The sequence below is a fragment of the Pseudorasbora parva genome, chromosome 4, assembly GCF_024679245.1.
Source record: "Pseudorasbora parva isolate DD20220531a chromosome 4, ASM2467924v1, whole genome shotgun sequence".
NCBI classification, from domain to species: Eukaryota; Metazoa; Chordata; class Actinopteri; order Cypriniformes; family Gobionidae; genus Pseudorasbora; species Pseudorasbora parva.
The window spans coordinates 5,293,209-5,313,208 of record NC_090175.1 but is presented as its reverse complement, the minus strand read 5'-3'; the positions used below and the strand labels follow the sequence as shown (position 1 = coordinate 5,313,208).

General features: G+C 43.7%; 1 protein-coding gene across 2 annotated transcripts in view; it reads left to right on the top strand.

Annotated features, from left to right (window-relative positions):
* Window positions 1-20,000, top strand: part of b3gntl1 (UDP-GlcNAc:betaGal beta-1,3-N-acetylglucosaminyltransferase-like 1) — a 26,076-nt gene that overhangs the window by 4,655 nt on the left and 1,421 nt on the right. For both annotated transcript variants that reach the window (XM_067440673.1, XM_067440672.1), the window contains exons 4-11: window positions 538-602; window positions 11,051-11,116; window positions 11,842-11,937; window positions 14,845-14,940; window positions 15,016-15,140; window positions 15,984-16,119; window positions 16,467-16,535; window positions 18,834-18,908. In XM_067440673.1, the coding sequence (XP_067296774.1) occupies window positions 538-602; window positions 11,051-11,116; window positions 11,842-11,937; window positions 14,845-14,940; window positions 15,016-15,140; window positions 15,984-16,119; window positions 16,467-16,535; window positions 18,834-18,908 (728 nt within the window). The remainder of the gene's footprint in view (window positions 1-537; window positions 603-11,050; window positions 11,117-11,841; window positions 11,938-14,844; window positions 14,941-15,015; window positions 15,141-15,983; window positions 16,120-16,466; window positions 16,536-18,833; window positions 18,909-20,000) is intronic.

Here is a 20,000-nt window from a genome sequence, read left to right as displayed (position 1 = left end):
CCACTTCAGATGAGCTTCAGTGACGGATGTTTTGAGGCTGATCTTATCTGATTGGGAACAGTCTGATTGTGTCTAATTGTTCTAACTGAATTTATTGATTAAATTAACAACTGATCTATTTTAATTGTTAGGGTTAGGGTTATTTAATACGATTAGAAATCATTGCTCTTATGATGGTAAAAATGCCCCTGGACATTAATTTAAAGGTCCTGTAATGGGAAGGTTATAATTGTAATGTGTTTGATGGATTAGAAAGTGCTCCTACATTGTATTTATTAGGAGCACAAGCGCTCCTCGAGCTCCTGCTAGCGGAGAGCCCTGATATAAACCTGTAATATACATCTGTGTCAGATATAAATATTTGAATAAGGTTTTTTTTTACAATATTGTGATGATAAATTTGGACGGGGACTGTACTTTATTTTTATTCAAATAAAATGTATGATGTAAACTATATTCTGATGATGATGATGTGTGTGTGTGTGTGTGTGTGTGTGTGTGTGTGTGTTTATCATTTTTGTGTTTGTTTGTTTGTAGTTGGATTTGCTAAAAACCAGGCGGTGTGTCAGAGCTCTGGACGATTCCTCTGCTTTCAGGATGCGGTGAGTGTGTGTGTGTGTTTGTGTGTGTGTGTGTGTGTGTGTGTGTGTGCCCGTGTATGAGTGCATGTGTGTGTGCGTGTGTGCATGTGTGTGGGAAGGGAAATAAGTTCATGAATGTGTGCAGATCAGCTCCTGTTGAAGAGCATTATGACGTCTGCTGTGTTTCGTGCCACTGTGATACTTAAAACAGAAACACATGCTTCTGTGTTTGTGTGTGTGTGTGTGTGTGTGTGTGTGTGTGTGTGTGTGTGTGTGTGTGTGTGTGTGTGTGTGTGTGTGTGTGTTTGTGTGTGTGTGTGTGTGTGTGTGTGAAGCCTCCCTGCGGTGTGTGAAAGGCCTCAGCGGCTTCATATCATGAGAAATTCACATCATGACGGCGTCTCCATTGGCTTCTGTTGTTTTTATGCTGAGGTTTTGCTGCCAGTGCAGGTTTTAATAATGAAGTTAAACTCAACTCTGTACGGTTGTGTTTTTGATTCGGTGTTGTAACACACCCCTCGGGCACTGTGTGTGTGTGTGTGTGTCGCTCTCACTGATGTTGTGTAATCAGATATGTGATGGAGAAGCTGATGTCTCTCCTGCCGAGCCACTGGAGTCCAAGTCTGTCGCAAGAAAAAGCGTGAGACCCGAAACACACACACACACACACACACACACACACACACACACACACACACACACACACACACACACACACACACACACACACACACACACACACACACACACACCTACTGTTCGCTCCCAGTTCGTGATCTACACACACATACACACACACACACACTCGTTCCCAGAGCTGTGTGACTGTATTAATGTTTAAAACTCAAAAGAGGATATTTAGATGAATGTTCAAGCTGATCATTTACATATGAGAGGAGCTCATAGTGAGAGCCCGATGAAAGTAGTTGAAATGGACATTGGAAAAACTGTATTTTTTAAATATTTAATGTTGAAGTAGATATTGTAGGTTTATACACTGCTCCCAAATCAGGCAAAACATAATGACCACCTTCTTCATATAAATACGCACATGCACCCGGCCATCCACATGATGTAAAAGAAGACGTGATTCCTCACGGTCGCCTTCTTCCATTGCTCCAGTTCTGATGCTCACGTGCCACTGTTGGTGCTTTCGGCGGGGTCAGGGGTCAGCATGGCTCTACTGGGTGGTTGCCCTGCTCGCTTGATAAACAAGCTCCAGCTAGTCCAAAACACACGCATTATAGCCCTTCATGTCTATTGCAATCTCAAAATTGTGTGTGTTTGTGTGTGTGTGGCCTGGTAAACCCTACGTTATGGGGACAAAATGTCCCCTTTAAAAATGGCAATTTCCGAAATCCTTGTCCTTGTGGGAATTTTTTTTTTGGTCCCCGTGAAGAAAACTTCTTATAAATCATACTATGATGTTTTTTGAAAATGTAAAAATACGGAATGTTTCCTGTGATGGGTAGGTTTAGGGGCTGTGTGTGTGTGTGTGTGTGTGTGTGTGAGACTTGCACTGGCCTCTCCTGAGCTGAAACCCCCTCACACTCTTCCACATGTAATTCCATTAGTTGTGTTGACTTTGCTGAGGCTCTGGCTTGTTTCATGTCCTGTGTCTGCGGGTGGGTTATTTCAGAGGGATTTTTCCAGAATCAGCCCAGCTTGAGGTTCACAGGAACGCCAGGAATCCTGCTCTCCTCCAGGATATTGGGAAGCTGCCGTGACTGTAAACACAAAGACACGCCGCTTCATCTTTATACGTGACCAGCGGAATGACCGAACGCCTTTTTAACGCTGTTGGAGATTATTAGAGTGTGAACCGAGTGTGTTACACTGATGAGAAAATCACTGAATGTTTAAATGTGAGGACGTCACTGGGACCAGTAGCGTGACGAACACATCCAGTCAATACGCCAGTGACATATTTAGGCTGATAAACTGAAGTAGAGTCTTATTTATTATGTTTTCCATGAAAGAGCAGTTGTGATGATGTCATGTGTTCCATGATGATGTCGTGTGTGTTTCAGGATGATGTCATGTGTTCCGTGATGATGTCGTGTGTTTTGTGATGTCGTGTGTGTTTCAGGATGATGTCATGTGTTCCGTGATGATGTCATGTGTTCCATGATGATGTCGTGTGTGTTTCAGGATGATGTCATGTGTTCCGTGATGATGTCGTGTGTTTTGTGATGTCGTGTGTGTTTCAGGATGATGTCATGTGTTCCGTGATGATGTCATGTGTTCCATGATGATGTCGTGTGTGTTTCAGGATGATGTCATGTGTTCCGTGATGATGTCGTGTGTGTTTCTGGATGATGTCATGTGTTCTGTGATGATGTCGTGTGTTTTGTGATGTCATGTGTGTTTCAGGATGATGTCATGTGTTTTGTGATGATGTCATGAGTGATTTGTGATGTCATGTTCCGTAATGAAGTCATGTGTTCCGTGTTGATGTCATGTGTGTTTCGTGATCATTTAATGTGTTCCGTGTTGATGTCGTGTGTTTCAGGATGATGTCATGTGTGATTTGTGATGATGTCATGTGTTCCGTGATGAAGTCATGTGTTTCAGGATGATGTCATGCGTTTTGTGATTATGTCATGTGTGTTCCGTGATGATGTCATGTGCTCCGTGATGATGACGTGTGTTCCGTGATGATGTCATGTGCTCCGTGATGGTCATGTGCTTCGTGTTTAAGTCGTGTGTTCCGTGATGATATCATGTGTGTTCCGTGATGATGTCATGTGCTCCGTGATGATGTCGTGTGTTCCGTGATGATGTCATGTGCTCCGTGATGATGTTGTGTGTTCCGTGATGATGTCATGTGTTCCGTGATGATGTCATGTGTTCCATGATGATGTCGTGTGTGTTTCAGGATGATGTCATGTGTTCCGTGATGATGTCGTGTGTGTTTCTGGATGATGTCATGTGTTCTGTGATGATGTCGTGTGTTTTGTGATGTCATGTGTGTTTCAGGATGATGTCATGTGTTTTGTGATGATGTCATGAGTGATTTGTGATGTCATGTTCCGTAATGAAGTCATGTGTTCCGTGTTGATGTCATGTGTGTTTCGTGATCATTTAATGTGTTCCGTGTTGATGTCGTGTGTTTCAGGATGATGTCATGTGTGATTTGTGATGATGTCATGTGTTCCGTGATGAAGTCATGTGTTTCAGGATGATGTCATGCGTTTTGTGATTATGTCATGTGTGTTCCGTGATGATGTCATGTGCTCCGTGATGATGACGTGTGTTCCGTGATGATGTCATGTGCTCCGTGATGGTCATGTGCTTCGTGTTTAAGTCGTGTGTTCCGTGATGATATCATGTGTGTTCCGTGATGATGTCATGTGCTCCGTGATGATGTCGTGTGTTCCGTGATGATGTCATGTGCTCCGTGATGATGTTGTGTGTTCCGTGATGATGTCATGTGTGTTCCGTGATGATGTCATGTGCTCCGTGATGATGTTGTGTGTTCCGTGATGATGTCATGTGTGTTCCGTGATGATGTCATGTGCTCCGTGATGATGTCATGTGCTTCCGTGATGATGTTTATTTATTTATTTATTTATTTGTTTTTATTTGATTGGGACAGTGCATGTTAATGAACACAACATGGAATACATGCATGTAAACATGCCGGATTGTAGCCGAGGGCTAATTTCCATCCGTAGTCCCACGAGCTAAGGTCACATAGCTCACAAAAACAACCGTTATAAAATGTCCTATAAACTATATCTACATAAGAATCAAAAATTAATTAGTCATCAGAAATACATCCATATGCACATGACGAGATACAAAAGTTAAAATACGACACAACATACTCACTAATGTGTGCAACTTTGGTTTGCCCATAACCATTTTTTTAATTGGACTTTGAACAAACTGTATGTAGGGCATTCTCTCAATGTTAGCGGAAGACTATTCCACATGTTCCCACCTCGGACAGACAGAACTGTCTGTCCAAAGGTGGTATACCTGTGGGGTATTATCAAGTCTCCTCTGGTGGAGGCTCGCGTGGTCCTTTGTGAAGAATCTTTAGTTTTAATAAAATCCTTCAGAGGTGAAGGAGCGAGGGAATGTAAAACCTTGTAAATCTGACAGGCCATTTTCAGATTAATCATATTATGAAAACCCAATAGTTTATGTTTTTTCAAAACATGACAGTAGTGATGTGATACTGATTTTTTATCAAATATTTTTAATGCCTTTTTGTAGAGACTTTCTATGGTTTGGAGTGTTGCTGGGCATGCAAGAGACCAGGTAGTCAAGCAATAGTCAAAATGAGAAATAATCATTGCAAAAAATATATATTTTAGCCGCACCCACGGTTAAATTATTTCGAATATATCTAAAATTTTGAAGATTGAATTTAACAACTTGTGCTACTTTTTTTACATGACTTTTGAAGCAAAATGTTCGATCAAGGACTACCCCAAGATATTTAAAGGGGGGGTGAAATGCTGTTTCATGCATACTGATCTTTTTACACTGTTAAAGACTTGGAATCCCATACTAAACATAGACAAAGTTTCAAAAGTTAAGGTGGACGTTTGATGGGAGTATTTCTTTGTCAAAAATTCTACTTCCGGTTAGTCATAAGTTTCGGCAAGTTTTTTGAGATCATGCGTCCCCTTTGACGTTAATGGGGGCGGAATTTCCTTGTATGGGCCTTACGGACAATTCTACCGGAAGCGCGTGAGAGAGAGCGAGGGAGAGAGCGAAAGCAACAGGCTACCCCCATCAAAGCGCTGGCTTGTAGGATGCTAAACAGGTGATATAACCAGTAGCTACTGACTTACCCACTGATAGGCCGGCGGTCGATCTGTATTAGCACTTTCCTCACGCGACGGGCGAATCACTTTCCTCACAGAGCGACTCACTTTCCTCACGCGGCAGGCGAATCACTTTCCTCACTGAGCGAATCACTTTCCTCACAGAGCGACTCACTTTCCTCACGCGGCGGGCGAATCACTTTCCTCACTGAGCGAATCACTTTCCTCACAGAGCGACTCACTTTCCTCACGCGACGGGCGAATCACTTTCCTCACAGAGCGACTCACTTTCCTCACGCGGCAGGCGAATCACTTTCCTCACTGAGCGAATCACTTTCCTCACAGAGCGACTCACTTTCCTCACGCGGCGGGCGAATCACTTTCCTCACTGAGCGAATCACTTTCCTCACAGAGCGACTCACTTTCCTCACAGAGCGACTCACTTTCCTCACGCGGCAGGCGAATCACTTTCCTCACAGAGCGAATCACTTTCCACACATGACAATGATGTCATGTGTGTTCCGTGATGATGTCATGTGCTGCGTGATTTCGTGTGTGTTTCGTGATGATGTCGTGTGTTTCGTGATGATGTCATGTGCTCCGTGATGACGTTGTGTGTTCCGTGATGATGTCATGTGCTCCGTGATGACGTTGTGTGTTCCGTGATGATGTCATGTGTGTTCCGTGATGATGTCATGTGCTGCGTGATTTCGTGTGTGTTTCGTGATGATGTCATGTGTGTTTCGTGATGATGTCATGTGTGTTTCGTGATGATGTCATGTGCTCTGTGATGACGTTGTGTGTTCCGTGATGATGTCATGTGCTCCGTGATGATGTCGTGTGTTCCGTGATGATGTCATGTGTGTACCGTGATGATGTTGTGTGTTCCGTGATGATGTCATGTGTGTTTCGTGATGATGTCATGTGCTCCGTGATGACGTTGTGTGTTCCGTGATGATGTCGTGTGTTCCGTGATGATGTCATGTGTGTTTCGTGATGATGCCATGGGCTCCGTGATGATGACGTGTGTTCCGTGATGATGTCATTTGCTCCGTGATGGTCATGTGCTTCGTGTTTAAGTCGTGTGTTCCGTGATGATATCATGTGTGTTCCGTGATGATGTCATGTGCTTCGTGTTTAAGTCGTGTGTTCCGTGATGATATCATGTGTGTTCCGTGATGATGTCATGTGCTCCGTGATGATGTTGTGTGTTCCGTGATGATGTCATGTGGTGCGTGATTTCGTGTGTGTTTCGTGATGATGTCGTGTGTTTCGTGATGATGTCATGTGCTCCGTGATGACGTTGTGTGTTCCGTGATGATGTCATGTGCTCCGTGATGACGTTGTGTGTTCCGTGATGATGTCATGTTTGTTCCGTGATGATGTCATGTGCTGCGTGATTTCGTGTGTGTTTCGTGATGATGTCATGTGTGTTTCGTGATGATGTCATGTGCTCCGTGATGACGTTGTGTGTTCCGTGATGATGTCATGTGCTCCGTGATGATGTCATGTGTGTTCTGTGATGATGTTGTGTGTTCCGTGATGATGTCATGTGTGTTCCATGATGATGTTGTGTGTTCCGTGATGATGTCATGTGTGTTTCGTGATGATGTCATGTGCTCCGTGATGACGTTGTGTGTTCCGTGATGATGTCGTGTGTTCCACTTTCCTCACTGAGCGAATCACTTTCCTCACAGAGCGACTCACTTTCCTCACGCGGCGGGCGAATCACTTTCCTCACTGAGCGAATCACTTTCCTCACAGAGCGACTCACTTTCCTCACGCGACGGGCGAATCACTTTCCTCACAGAGCGACTCACTTTCCTCACGCGGCAGGCGAATCACTTTCCTCACTGAGCGAATCACTTTCCTCACAGAGCGACTCACTTTCCTCACGCGGCGGGCGAATCACTTTCCTCACTGAGCGAATCACTTTCCTCACAGAGCGACTCACTTTCCTCACGCGACGGGCGAATCACTTTCCTCACAGAGCGACTCACTTTCCTCACGCGGCAGGCGAATCACTTTCCTCACTGAGCGAATCACTTTCCTCACAGAGCGACTCACTTTCCTCACGCGGCGGGCGAATCACTTTCCTCACTGAGCGAATCACTTTCCTCACAGAGCGACTCACTTTCCTCACGCGACGGGCGAATCACTTTCCTCACAGAGCGACTCACTTTCCTCACGCGGCAGGCGAATCACTTTCCTCACTGAGCGAATCACTTTCCTCACAGAGCGACTCACTTTCCTCACGCGGCGGGCGAATCACTTTCCTCACTGAGCGAATCACTTTCCTCACAGAGCGAATCACTTTCCTCACAGAGCGACTCACTTTCCTCACGCGGCGGGCGAATCACTTTCCTCACTGAGCGAATCACTTTCCTCACAGAGCGAATCACTTTCCTCGCAGAGCGACTCACTTTCCTCACTGCAGCGCGCTGCTGCACACGTCATTATTTAGCTTCGCTCACACGACACGCCCTCACCCGCTCGGCTTTTTTCGGAAAGACTCGGAACAGCGCATCTTTCTTATATAATTATAAAAAAAATAAAGACTTTTCGGAGATATGCAGGATGCAATGCTACTCTATAGGTACTCAAGATTGACATGACACTGACTGAAACTGAGTGTTTCACCCCCCCTTTAAATTCTGACACCAGTTCAAGTTCCATTCCATTCAGAAAGACACTTGATCTGGTTATTTCCACATGACGTTTAGAAAAATACATACACACAGTTTTTCTGGTGTTCAACATGAGGCATGAGTCCTTGAGCCAGTTCTGCACATGAGATAAAGCAGCTGTGAGATCAACAGATGCTTGTTGAATAGTTTTAGCTTGAGTGTAAATTACTACATCATCTGCGTACATCTGCGAGAAGACGTTTGGACATGAATTTGGTAGGTTATTAATAAAAAGAGAGAACAGAACCGGCCCAAGGATAGACCCCTGAGGGACACCTACTCCCGAATCTAAACAAGGAGATTTGACACCATCTACTACCACATACTGTTTCCTGTCGGGCAGATAAGATTTAAACCATAAAAGTGCTTGATCAGAGATGTTAAACTGAGTCAACCTAGATATTAAAATCTGGTGGTGTTCCAAAAAAATCTGATGTTGTGTGTTCCGTGATGATGTCATGTGCTTCCGTGATGATGTCGTGTGTTCCGTGATGATGTCATGTGCTTCCGTGATGATGTCGTGTGTTTCGTGATGATGTCTTGTGCTCCGTGATGACGTTGTGTGTTCCGTGATAATGTCATGTGCTTCCGTGATGATGTCGTGTGTTCCGTGATGATGTCATGTGCTTCCGTGATGATGTCGTGTGTTCCGTGATGATGTCATGTGCTTCCATGATGATGTCATGTGTGTTCCGTGATGATGTCATGTGCTGCGTGATTTCGTGTGTGTTTCGTGATGATGTCGTGTGTTTCGTGATGATGTCATGTGCTCCGTGATGACGTTGTGTGTTCCGTGATGATGTCATGTGCTCCGTGATGACGTTGTGTGTTCCGTGATGATGTCATGTGTGTTCCGTGATGATGTCATGTGCTGCGTGATTTCGTGTGTGTTTCGTGATGATGTCATGTGTGTTTCGTGATGATGTCATGTGTGTTTCGTGATGATGTCATGTGCTCTGTGATGACGTTGTGTGTTCCGTGATGATGTCATGTGCTCCGTGATGATGTCGTGTGTTCCGTGATGATGTCATGTGTGTACCGTGATGATGTTGTGTGTTCCGTGATGATGTCATGTGTGTTTCGTGATGATGTCATGTGCTCCGTGATGACGTTGTGTGTTCCGTGATGATGTCGTGTGTTCCGTGATGATGTCATGTGTGTTTCGTGATGATGCCATGGGCTCCGTGATGATGACGTGTGTTCCGTGATGATGTCATTTGCTCCGTGATGGTCATGTGCTTCGTGTTTAAGTCGTGTGTTCCGTGATGATATCATGTGTGTTCCGTGATGATGTCATGTGCTTCGTGTTTAAGTCGTGTGTTCCGTGATGATATCATGTGTGTTCCGTGATGATGTCATGTGCTCCGTGATGATGTTGTGTGTTCCGTGATGATGTCATGTGGTGCGTGATTTCGTGTGTGTTTCGTGATGATGTCGTGTGTTTCGTGATGATGTCATGTGCTCCGTGATGACGTTGTGTGTTCCGTGATGATGTCATGTGCTCCGTGATGACGTTGTGTGTTCCGTGATGATGTCATGTTTGTTCCGTGATGATGTCATGTGCTGCGTGATTTCGTGTGTGTTTCGTGATGATGTCATGTGTGTTTCGTGATGATGTCATGTGCTCCGTGATGACGTTGTGTGTTCCGTGATGATGTCATGTGCTCCGTGATGATGTCATGTGTGTTCCGTGATGATGTTGTGTGTTCCGTGATGATGTCATGTGTGTTCCATGATGATGTTGTGTGTTCCGTGATGATGTCATGTGTGTTTCGTGATGATGTCATGTGCTCCGTGATGACGTTGTGTGTTCCGTGATGATGTCGTGTGTTCCGTGATGATGTCATGTGTGTTTCGTGATGATGTCATGTGCTCCGTGATGATGACGTGTGTTCCGTGATGATGTCATGTGCTCCGTGATGGTCATGTGCTTCGTGTTTAAGTCGTGTGTTCCGTGATGATATTGTGTGTTCCGTGATGATGTCATGTGCTCCGTGATGATGTCGTGTGTTCCGTGATGATGTCATGTGCTTCCGTGATGATGTTGTGTGTTCCGTGATGATGTCATGTGTGTTCCGTGATGATGTCATGTGGTGCGTGATTTCGTGTGTGTTTCGTGATGATGTCGTGTGTTTCGTGATGATGTCTTGTGCTCCGTGATGACGTTGTGTGTTCCGTGATGATGTCATGTGCTCCGTGATGACGTTGTGTGTTCCGTGATGATGTCATGTGTGTTCCGTGATGATGTCATGTGCTGCGTGATTTCGTGTGTGTTTCGTGATGATGTCATGTGTGTTTCGTGATGATGTCATGTGCTCCGTGATGACGTTGTGTGTTCCGTGATGATGTCATGTGCTCCGTGATGATGTCGTGTGTTCCGTGATGATGTCATGTGTGTTCCGTGATGATGTTGTGTGTTCCGTGATGATGTCATGTGTGTTCCGTGATGATGTCATGTGTGTTCCGTGATGATGTCATGTGCTGCGTGATTTCGTGTGTGTTTCGTGATGATGTCATGTGTGTTTCGTGATGATGTCATGTGTGTTTCGTGATGATGTCATGTGCTCCGTGATGACGTTGTGTGTTCCGTGATGATGTCATGTGCTCCGTGATGATGTTGTGTGTTCCGTGATGATGTCATGTGTGTTCTGTGATGATGTTGTGTGTTCCGTGATGATGTCATGTGTGTTCCGTGATGATGTCATGTGGTGCGTGATTTCGTGTGTGTTTCGTGATGATGTCGTGTGTTTCGTGATGATGTCTTGTGCTCCGTGATGACGTTGTGTGTTCCGTGATGATGTCATGTGCTCCGTGATGATGTCGTGTGTTCCGTGATGATGTCATGTGTGTTCCGTGATGATGTTGTGTGTTCCGTGATGATGTCATATGTGTTTCGTGATGATGTCATGTGCTCCGTGATGACGTTGTGTGTTCCGTGATGATGTCGTGTGTTCCGTGATGATGTCATGTGTGTTCCGTGATGATGTCATGTGTGTTTCAGGATGATGTCATGAGTCCTCAGAGAGTTCGGCTGCAGTATGAAGCTGCTGCAGTGAATCCCACCGCGGTGAGTCCGTGTTATTAACGCATTACATTCATCAAAAGTGACAGTAAAGACATTAGTAATGTTACAAAACATCTCTGTTTCAAATAAATGCTGCTCTTTTGAACTTTCTGTTCATCAAAGAATCCTGAAAAATAAAATATATCACGGTTTCCACAAAAATATGAAACAAATCAGCATATTAGATCTCAGGAATACATTACACGTTACTATATATTTACATAGAAAACACTAATCTTACAGGGCAATAATCGTTCAAATTATTTGAAATGTATATCACATTCATATCCCATGACCAAAAACAGAGTTTAATGTTATTTTGTCATGTGCAGCAGCAGTTATTTTTACAGTCTGTGTTTTGTGAGGGTTTGGTTTGTTTCTTTGACCTCTGACCTCGGGTCACAGCGGGCGTAGCGGCGACAGACTGAAGACATGCGGCTCTAAACAAACAGAGAAACACAGAGCTGAGATCAGAGGAGTGTGTGTGTGTGTGTGTCCGCTGTCTGTTCCTGTCAGGGAGGAAATGAGACGGACGAGTGAAAGTGTGTGTGTGTGTGTGTTTGTGTGTGTTGTCTTGGCATGTAATATCGGTCTGAATGATGGTTCCTATCATTCACCTCATACACACTTGTATGTCTATAAAACATTTATATCTTGTATTATATTTTACATATTGCCAGATTGTGAAGATAAACTCTAATGTCTCTCATGTGTGTGTGTTTTGTCAGATTGTTGGTTGTAAAGTGTGTCGAGTTCCTGAAGGCTCCACTGAACGCTACACCAGGTGGATTAACTCTCTGAGTCCAGAGCAGCTCCTCACACAGGTGGTATACACACACACACACACACACACACACACACACACACACACACACACACAGGCACTCACACACACAATTTTGAGATCGCAATAGACATAAAGGGCTATAATGCGTGTGTTTTGGACTAGCTGGAGTTTGTTTATTAAGCGAGCAGGGCAACCACCCAGTAGAGCATTACAATAATCTAGCCTCGAGCTCATGAACGCATGTACTAACTGTTCAGCATTTTGCATTGAAAGCATGTGCTGTAATTTAGATATAGATCGAGTAACACTAATAGAGAGATACAACCACGATCAGATGATAAGAGTAAATCATTTGTAACTCTAATTAGAGCAGTCTCAGTGCTATGATACGGTCTAAATCCTGACTGGAAATCCTCACAGATAACATTTCTTTCTAAAAAAAAGGAGCATAGTTGTGAAGACACGGCCTTTTCTAGTATTTTTGATAGAAACGGTAGATTCGAGATTGGCCTGTAATTGACTAATTCTTTAGGATCAAGTTGCGTTTTTTTAATAAGTGGTTTAATTATAGCCAACTTAAAAGTTTTCGGTACATATCCTAATGTCAAAGATGAATTAATGATATTAAGCAGAGGATCTGTGACCTCTGGAAGTATCTCTTTTAATAGCCTAGTCGGTATAGGGTCAAGCATACATGTTGTTGATTTGGATGATTTATCAAGTTTAGCCAATTCTTCTCCTCCTATAGCAGTGAATGTGTGTGTGTGTGTCTTCTATAGCAGTGAACGTGTGTGTGTGTCTTCTATAGTAGTGAATGAGTGTAATTTTTCCTCAGTGACACTACAATTCTCTGTCTAAAGTTATACTGTAGTAGACGGCTGCATGGTTATAATTTTATTCCTAATATTATCAATCTTACTAGTAAAGAAGCTCATAAAGTCATTACTGCTGTGTTGTTTACAAAAGTCAGAAATTGAAGCTTTATTTTTTTGCTTTATTTAGCCACTGTATCGAATAAATACTTAGGGTTGTGTTTGTTTTCTTCTAAGAGATTTGAGAAATAAGCAGATCTAGCAGTTTTTATGGCCTTTCTGTTAGCAATCATGCTCTCTTTCCACAAATTGTTAAGGAAGTAAAGAGGGATTGTCTGGATTTGAAGTGTGTGTGTGTGAGTCTTTCATTTATGACAGGCCGTTTGATCTCTCAGCGTGTGTGTGTGTGTGTGTCGGCAGGATGTGTGTGTAGGTGTGTGTCAGGAAAGGCGAGGCGTGTTGTGTTTTGTGGGGTCGCGTGCCACGCGGTCAGTAGGTCGCCACAGAAACAGGATGTGTACCTGAAGACAGATATTTCCACGGAAACGGCGAGCGTAGAGCATACACACGCGTGGCGGGAAACGGACCCCGAGGGTCGGAGGTCAGAGTGATGCGTGGAAGCCCAAATCATCCAAAAAACACTCAAATTATGAACCGAGAGAGAGGGAGAGTTAGGACTTCAGATTCTAGTAAGGCCTTAGCAACTGCCTAGCAACGCCCTAGCAACCACCAGGAAAGAGTGTATATTTTAAACACTCCTTTAATGTTTTTTCTGATGGTTTTCTGTCCTGATTTTCTCCTCCGCATGTTCTCGTTCGTTGAGGAGGGAGTTGTGTTTCTCTTGGGTGTGTTTGCGCATTCCAGTCGAGGTTATCCAGTGAAACACACACACACACATACACACACACACACACACACACACATGTCTAGTGGGCAACATCTCTGAGGCATTACGACACACTTGACCAGCTCAGTGTCAGTATCTGAACACATACAAACTCTCTCTCACACACACACACGCACACACGTTTATTTTTGTGAATTGTGGGGACTCTCCATAGGCGTAATGGTTTTTATACTGTAAAAAACATATTTTCTATCCCCCTACACTGCCCCTGCCACACACACACACACACACACACACACACTGCCCCTAAACCTACCCATCACACACACACACACACACACACACACTGCCCCTAAACCTACCCATCACAGGAAACATTCTGCATTTTTACTTTTTTTTTAAATCCTGTATGATTTATAAGCATTTTGAAAAGTGGGGACATGGGTAATGTCCTCATATTTCACCCTCTCCTTGTAATACCTGTGTCATTTTACACATTTGTGTCCTAATATGTCACACACACACACACACACACTGGATTAAGTATATTTATACCCCGTTATGTGATGTTAGGCTTCATTAACATAGATCTCATTAATTTCATCCCTTTTGTCATCATTGAACAACTTCTCTTTCCTCACTCCATCCTTAACAAACAGAAAGACTGTGTGTGTGTGTGTGTGTGTGTGTGTGTGTGTGTGTGTGTGTGTGTGTGTGTGTGTGTGTGTGTGTGTGTGTGTGTGTGTGTGTGTGTGTGTGTGTGTGTTTGTGTGTGTGATGGGTAGGTTTAGGGGCAGGAGTAGTATGTGTGTGTGTGTGTGTGTGTGTGTGTCTGGCTCGCCCTGATCTTTAACTCTCAGACCGAACACAAGCAGCCAAAGTAAACTCATTAGACATTAGAGCAGTGTGTGTGTGTGTGTGTGAATGTTTTTTCCTCCTAACCAGACGCTGTGACAGGATTCAGTGTGATTTATCTGTCTACTCTAAACTGGATCAAACATGCTTTAATGTTTAACACACGTTCATGAGCAGCAGATTTATTAATCACCAGTGAGATTAATAAACGGTTTTAAACACCGTCTCTGCGTCAGCATTTCGATTGGTCACATGGTTTCTGTTTTATATACAGTCTAGTATATATTTATATACAGTGTGCAGTAGCTCCGCCCACAGTGGAATCCCATTGGTCACTCTCCACATATCTCTGTATTAAATGGCCTAATTCTGCCTATGATCTGGCATGTTGAGCGCCTGAATTAAAGTCTTGGTTTGTTCCCGATGGAAGGTCTACACGTCCCACGGGCCGACGGTCGTCATGCCGACCTGGTTCTGCTCGCGCCTCTGGTTCCAGAGAGTCGGCCCGTTTGAGGAGCGAGGAAAGGTGAAGCTCTCTGAAATACACACACAGCAGCCGCTGATCTCAGCTCATCGTGTGTGTGTGTGTGTGTGATCTCAGGGCGTTCCTGAGGACCTGATCTTCTTCTACCAGAGTCTCCGTTGCGGCGGGTCTGTGGTCCGAGTGGACGAGTGTTTGCTGGTGTACCGATATCATGAACGCGCAGCAACACATTCTGTGCTGGAGTGAGTCACACACACACACACACACACACACACACACACACACACACACACACACACACACACACACACACACACACACACACACACACACAGCTGGAGTCTTACTATGCATTTAATTTATTAGTAGAAAAAAAATGTCAAGATCCTCATATTCTCACGGGTCTCTTTGTGTGTGTGTGTGTGTGTGTGTGTGTGTGTGTGTGTGTGTGTGTGTGTGTGTGTGTGTGTGTGTTATCTGTCTCTGTGGAATGAGTGGCATCTTCCCACTCAGTGTGTCTGGAATTCCACACATTTTCACGCCGTCTGTCCAACAGGCCACAGCTGGACGTCAAACCCCAATGTCCGCTCATTACGTGTGTGTGTGTGTGTGTGTGTGTGTGTGTGTGTGTGTGTGTGTGTGTTCAGTGTTGATTTATGTATTTTAGTGGTTCATGGTGCTCCCAGGTGAGGGACATACGCAGAGGAAGTTTTGTTCTCTTTAAATAACCCCACAAAACAGTTTCTCCTTCCTCATCGTCCCTGAAGTCATAGATTGACCTCACGACTCAAAAAAAATAAACTTCTGAACGAACGTAATTAAATCAAGGAACACATTTCCACAAAATTGAATTATGCTTTCACAACAAAATCTTACTGGTTTGAAATAATTTGTGGTAGTCTTGTTGTATGACCTTAAAATAATTTAATCAGAACTACTAAAATAAATCATGTCATTCCAACTAGATGAAGTAGGGGAAAGAGGGGTACAGCTGATGACCATATTTAGTCTTTGGAAAATGTCAAGTGAATGTATTTCTGTATTATTTCTCTTCTGTTAACCGTCTGCTGTCCTCCTGCTCTCAGACAGACTATCTGGGAGCTCCGCGTGGACTTCCTGCAGGAGCGAGTGCTCGGCCAATGGGAATCATTCACTATATGGAGCGCTGGGAAACAGGGACGCAAGCTCTTCCGCAGCCTCAGTCCCAACAATCAGAAGAAGGTAACACTGAAGCGCCGGACGTTTCCATATGTTTATAGACATAATATCAGTAATTATAGACAGTGTGTGTGTGGCCTGGTAAACCCTACGTTATGGAGACTGAAAATGTCCCCTCAAAGATGGCAATATCCGAAATCCTTGTCCATTTTTTGATGGGATGGTTTAGGGGCAGTGTGTGTGTGTGTGTGTGTTTAGGTTGGTTTAGGGGCAGGGAATAGGGAATAGATAGAAAATATGGTTGGTATGGTATAAAAGCCATTACGTCTATGGAAAGTCCCTATAAAACATGAAAACACAACGTGTGTGTGTGTTTGTGTCTGTGTGTTTGTGTGTGTGTGCGCGCGCAGGTGAAAGCGTTCTGTGACGTGGATGAAAAAAAAATCCAGAAGGGCTTTTACACATACGAAGAGTCAAAGGTGAGTCACTTCAGAACTCAATATTATTAATAAATAAAGCTGCAAGATAACGAGATAACAGGCAAGAAAAGACATTTTAAGATGATTTTAGGCAAATTGGCTGAAAAATTATAAATGCACTAATTAGTATTTGATTTAATGGTTTATCAATTATGACCAATAGGTGGCGCTGTGAGCAAATTGTCGGTCAGATTGAGGTGACAATAACTCATTCAATAGTTGTCGATATGTCAAAGCATCGCAGAGATACAGGCATTGTGGCATCATGCCGTCAAATTTGTTGCAGAGCAACAGTTTTGTCAATCGACACGAAATCCATAACTGTTTGTCGGCACGGTCTGAAGAGTGATTCGAATTTGGCGAGAATAGAACAAACTGTCTTTTTGGAAATTCCATTTTAACTTATAGACAACAAAGTGGCACTACATGGAAATGTTTTGAGTATCGTCAGGACATGGTGCCACAGAGAGTTTTGTAATGATACGCCAATGTGTTCATAAAAAATAGCATTTCATGACAAAATTCAAAATGGCCGACACCTTCAAAATGGCTGATATGGGACAATTTGGTAGCCTAGAAATCTAGACGCACCCTAGCGGCAGCAAATCTAATCTGCCCACGAGTGTCGTCTAGCAACTCTCAATACCCTTCTGAGCTGTAAACGCCAAACTCTTGATGGGCCAATCACATCGTGTATAGAGTCGGTGGGCGGGGCTTAACATAATGACGGCCGAGTTGCGTTTGCGTGCTTCTAGTAAACACAGAAACTGGCGAACGGCGGCGGTCTTTCGAATCAGCTTTGACCGTGACTCTGGAAGACTTGGAGTTAAGCTTTTCTCTGAGAAAAGAACAAAGAACGGCACTGAAGTCATTCTTAAAAAGGGAAGATGTGTTCGGAGTTTAGCCGACCGGATACGGCAAATGTTTAATCTATCAGCGAGCTCTGCTTCACCTTCGTTGCTCTGGTTGGTTGTAGCGCTATCCTATCGTGTGCAGAGGGAGTTTGAAAGACAACCGTTTATCCGCCCCTCGGATTGAGCCGTCAATGGTGAGTTTCCAGACCAAACATCTTGATGTGGGTCTGGATTGTCAGGCTAACAATTTGATATTGTGTGACTCAAATCTGTTGAGACCAGTTTTGTGAGTTTTGGCCAAACCATTCAGAAGTTATAATCAAGAATAGCTATATTCCGTGTCTCCTGACCACTAGGTGGCTCTGTGCTGAAACTGTGCAGGTCGCCTCAGGTCATGGTTGTCATAAAACACACTAAATAAGGTCAGAATATGCTGAAGCGTTACGGAGATATGGCCTCACATTCATTTTGGCGTCGTCTTTGTCAAATTCGTTTGTGTTATTCGAGAACAGCTTGACAAATCGACTTGAATTCCATACATTTTGGTCTGAAGATGAGCTGCATCAGAGCAATGACCTAGGAGGAGTTCAAAAAGTACGGTTTTTGGTCCGCTTAAAATGGTGGAAAAATTAGGATAATGGTGTGTCATTTTTTTTTCTAGTCCTCGCGGGTCAAAAGTTATTAGCAGTAATGTAAGTTAAACTTTGGACAGATGGTGGCGCTAGAGGGATTGAGTTATAGACTCCAAATTTGATAAGGTGGCAGGACTGACTGTTCTCTATGAGTGTACCAAATTTCATTAGTTTCCTGCAAGCGGTTGTATGGGACGCCATAGACCTAAAGAGCATGATGCGACCCTATAAAGCATTATAGTCATAGTCAGCTATAGGACTATATAGACATAAAAAAGATGACTGACGGTACTAATTTAATTTTTCAATTGTTGCATATTTTTATTTCCTTAAGTGTTAGTCTTTAGTTGGTTCTGTGACTTTAATGTTTCTTTGAATTCAAAAGAAAGACTAAAAATGAAGAATCCCAGATCCACTCAAATGCTGAGATTCGTAATCCTGGCTGTCTTCATGGGAATGTGGTTGATGTACAGGTCGAGTAGTGATTAGTTATGCAAATATAATGCTAGTAATGAATCAAGGTTTATGCCCAGACACAAACTAGCCGTCAGCTGTTTTCAGAAGAACACGCGGTGACTAATGAGTTTCCTGTACGCTCCATCATTAGCCTCATTAGACGATCAGCATCTTTATCACCTCTCAGGAGGAAGACCCTAACACTGAGAAACTCACTCTGAGCCGTAATAACCTCTAATGAAACACTGATGACACTATGGGGAACACACACTCTCACACACACCTCACACACACACACACACACACACACACACACACTCACTAACACACACTCTCATTTTCTCTGTTTCTCCCAGGAACGGCCGAAGCCCAAGATTCCCATCCTGCACTTCAGAAAGGCATCGCCTCCATTCATTGTGTGTGTGAAACTGGTGAGTGTGTGGGAGGTGTGTGGGAGGTGTGTGTGCGTGAGGTGTGAGTGTGTGTGTGTGTGTGTGTGTGTGTGTGTTGTGTAGGTTTAGGGGTAGGGGCAGTGTAGGGGGATATAAAATACTGTTTGTACAGTATAAAAACCATTACGCCTATGAAATGTCCCCACAATTCACAAAAACAAACGTGTGTGTGTGTATCTCAGACCTTAATTTGACTGAAAACACACACTTTATTAGCACACAGGAAATGGCGTTTCTCTGAAACACACACATGCACTCGTCCAAATGACCGTGAGGCTCGTATCAATCTCAATCATCATCTGAGTTTTCCCCACTAATGAAACTCCAGCGGGATCAGATATTATCTCTCTCTCACACACACACACACACACACACACACACACACACACACACACACACACACACACACACACACACACACAGCTGTTTCTGCGTGGTTTAATACTGGCAGATGGGTTCTAGTGAGCCGCCCTGTCGTCTGTGCCCTACATAGGCAACACATAGTGCCTATATTAAGTCACCATAACCTGTTAAAATCTTCACCTTTTGTCACATTACACCCTGGAAAATAAGTCTACCTTTTTTGAGCTATATGAACACATTATAACCCTCATCATCAGCTTTTTGCTATTCACCAAACACAGCGCTGGAAGAGAGAAGCCTTTCCTTAAAAAAAAAGGGCCACACTCCCTACTCTAAAAGCTATGTTTACTGTGAAGCATGGTGGTGGCAGCATAATGCTGTGGGGGTGTTTTTCTTCCGTGGCCGATTTGTTAGGATTGAAGGGAAAATGGATGCTGTCCAACTGCATCCAAATTCTTGAGGAAACCCTGCATCCCTCTGCTAGAAGTATTAAATCAGGGGGCGATGACTTTTCCAACCCTGTTATTCTAGTTTTTCCATCTTTAATAATCCTCCAGAATGTGCTTTTGATGAGGAGGGTTGTGGTGTGTAATGTGACAACAGGTGAAGATTTTAACACACTATGATGACTTTCTAAAGGCAGTGGCACTGTATAAACAGACATTATCTCTCATATGTGACTGATTTTGTTCTTCATGTCTCAGTTAT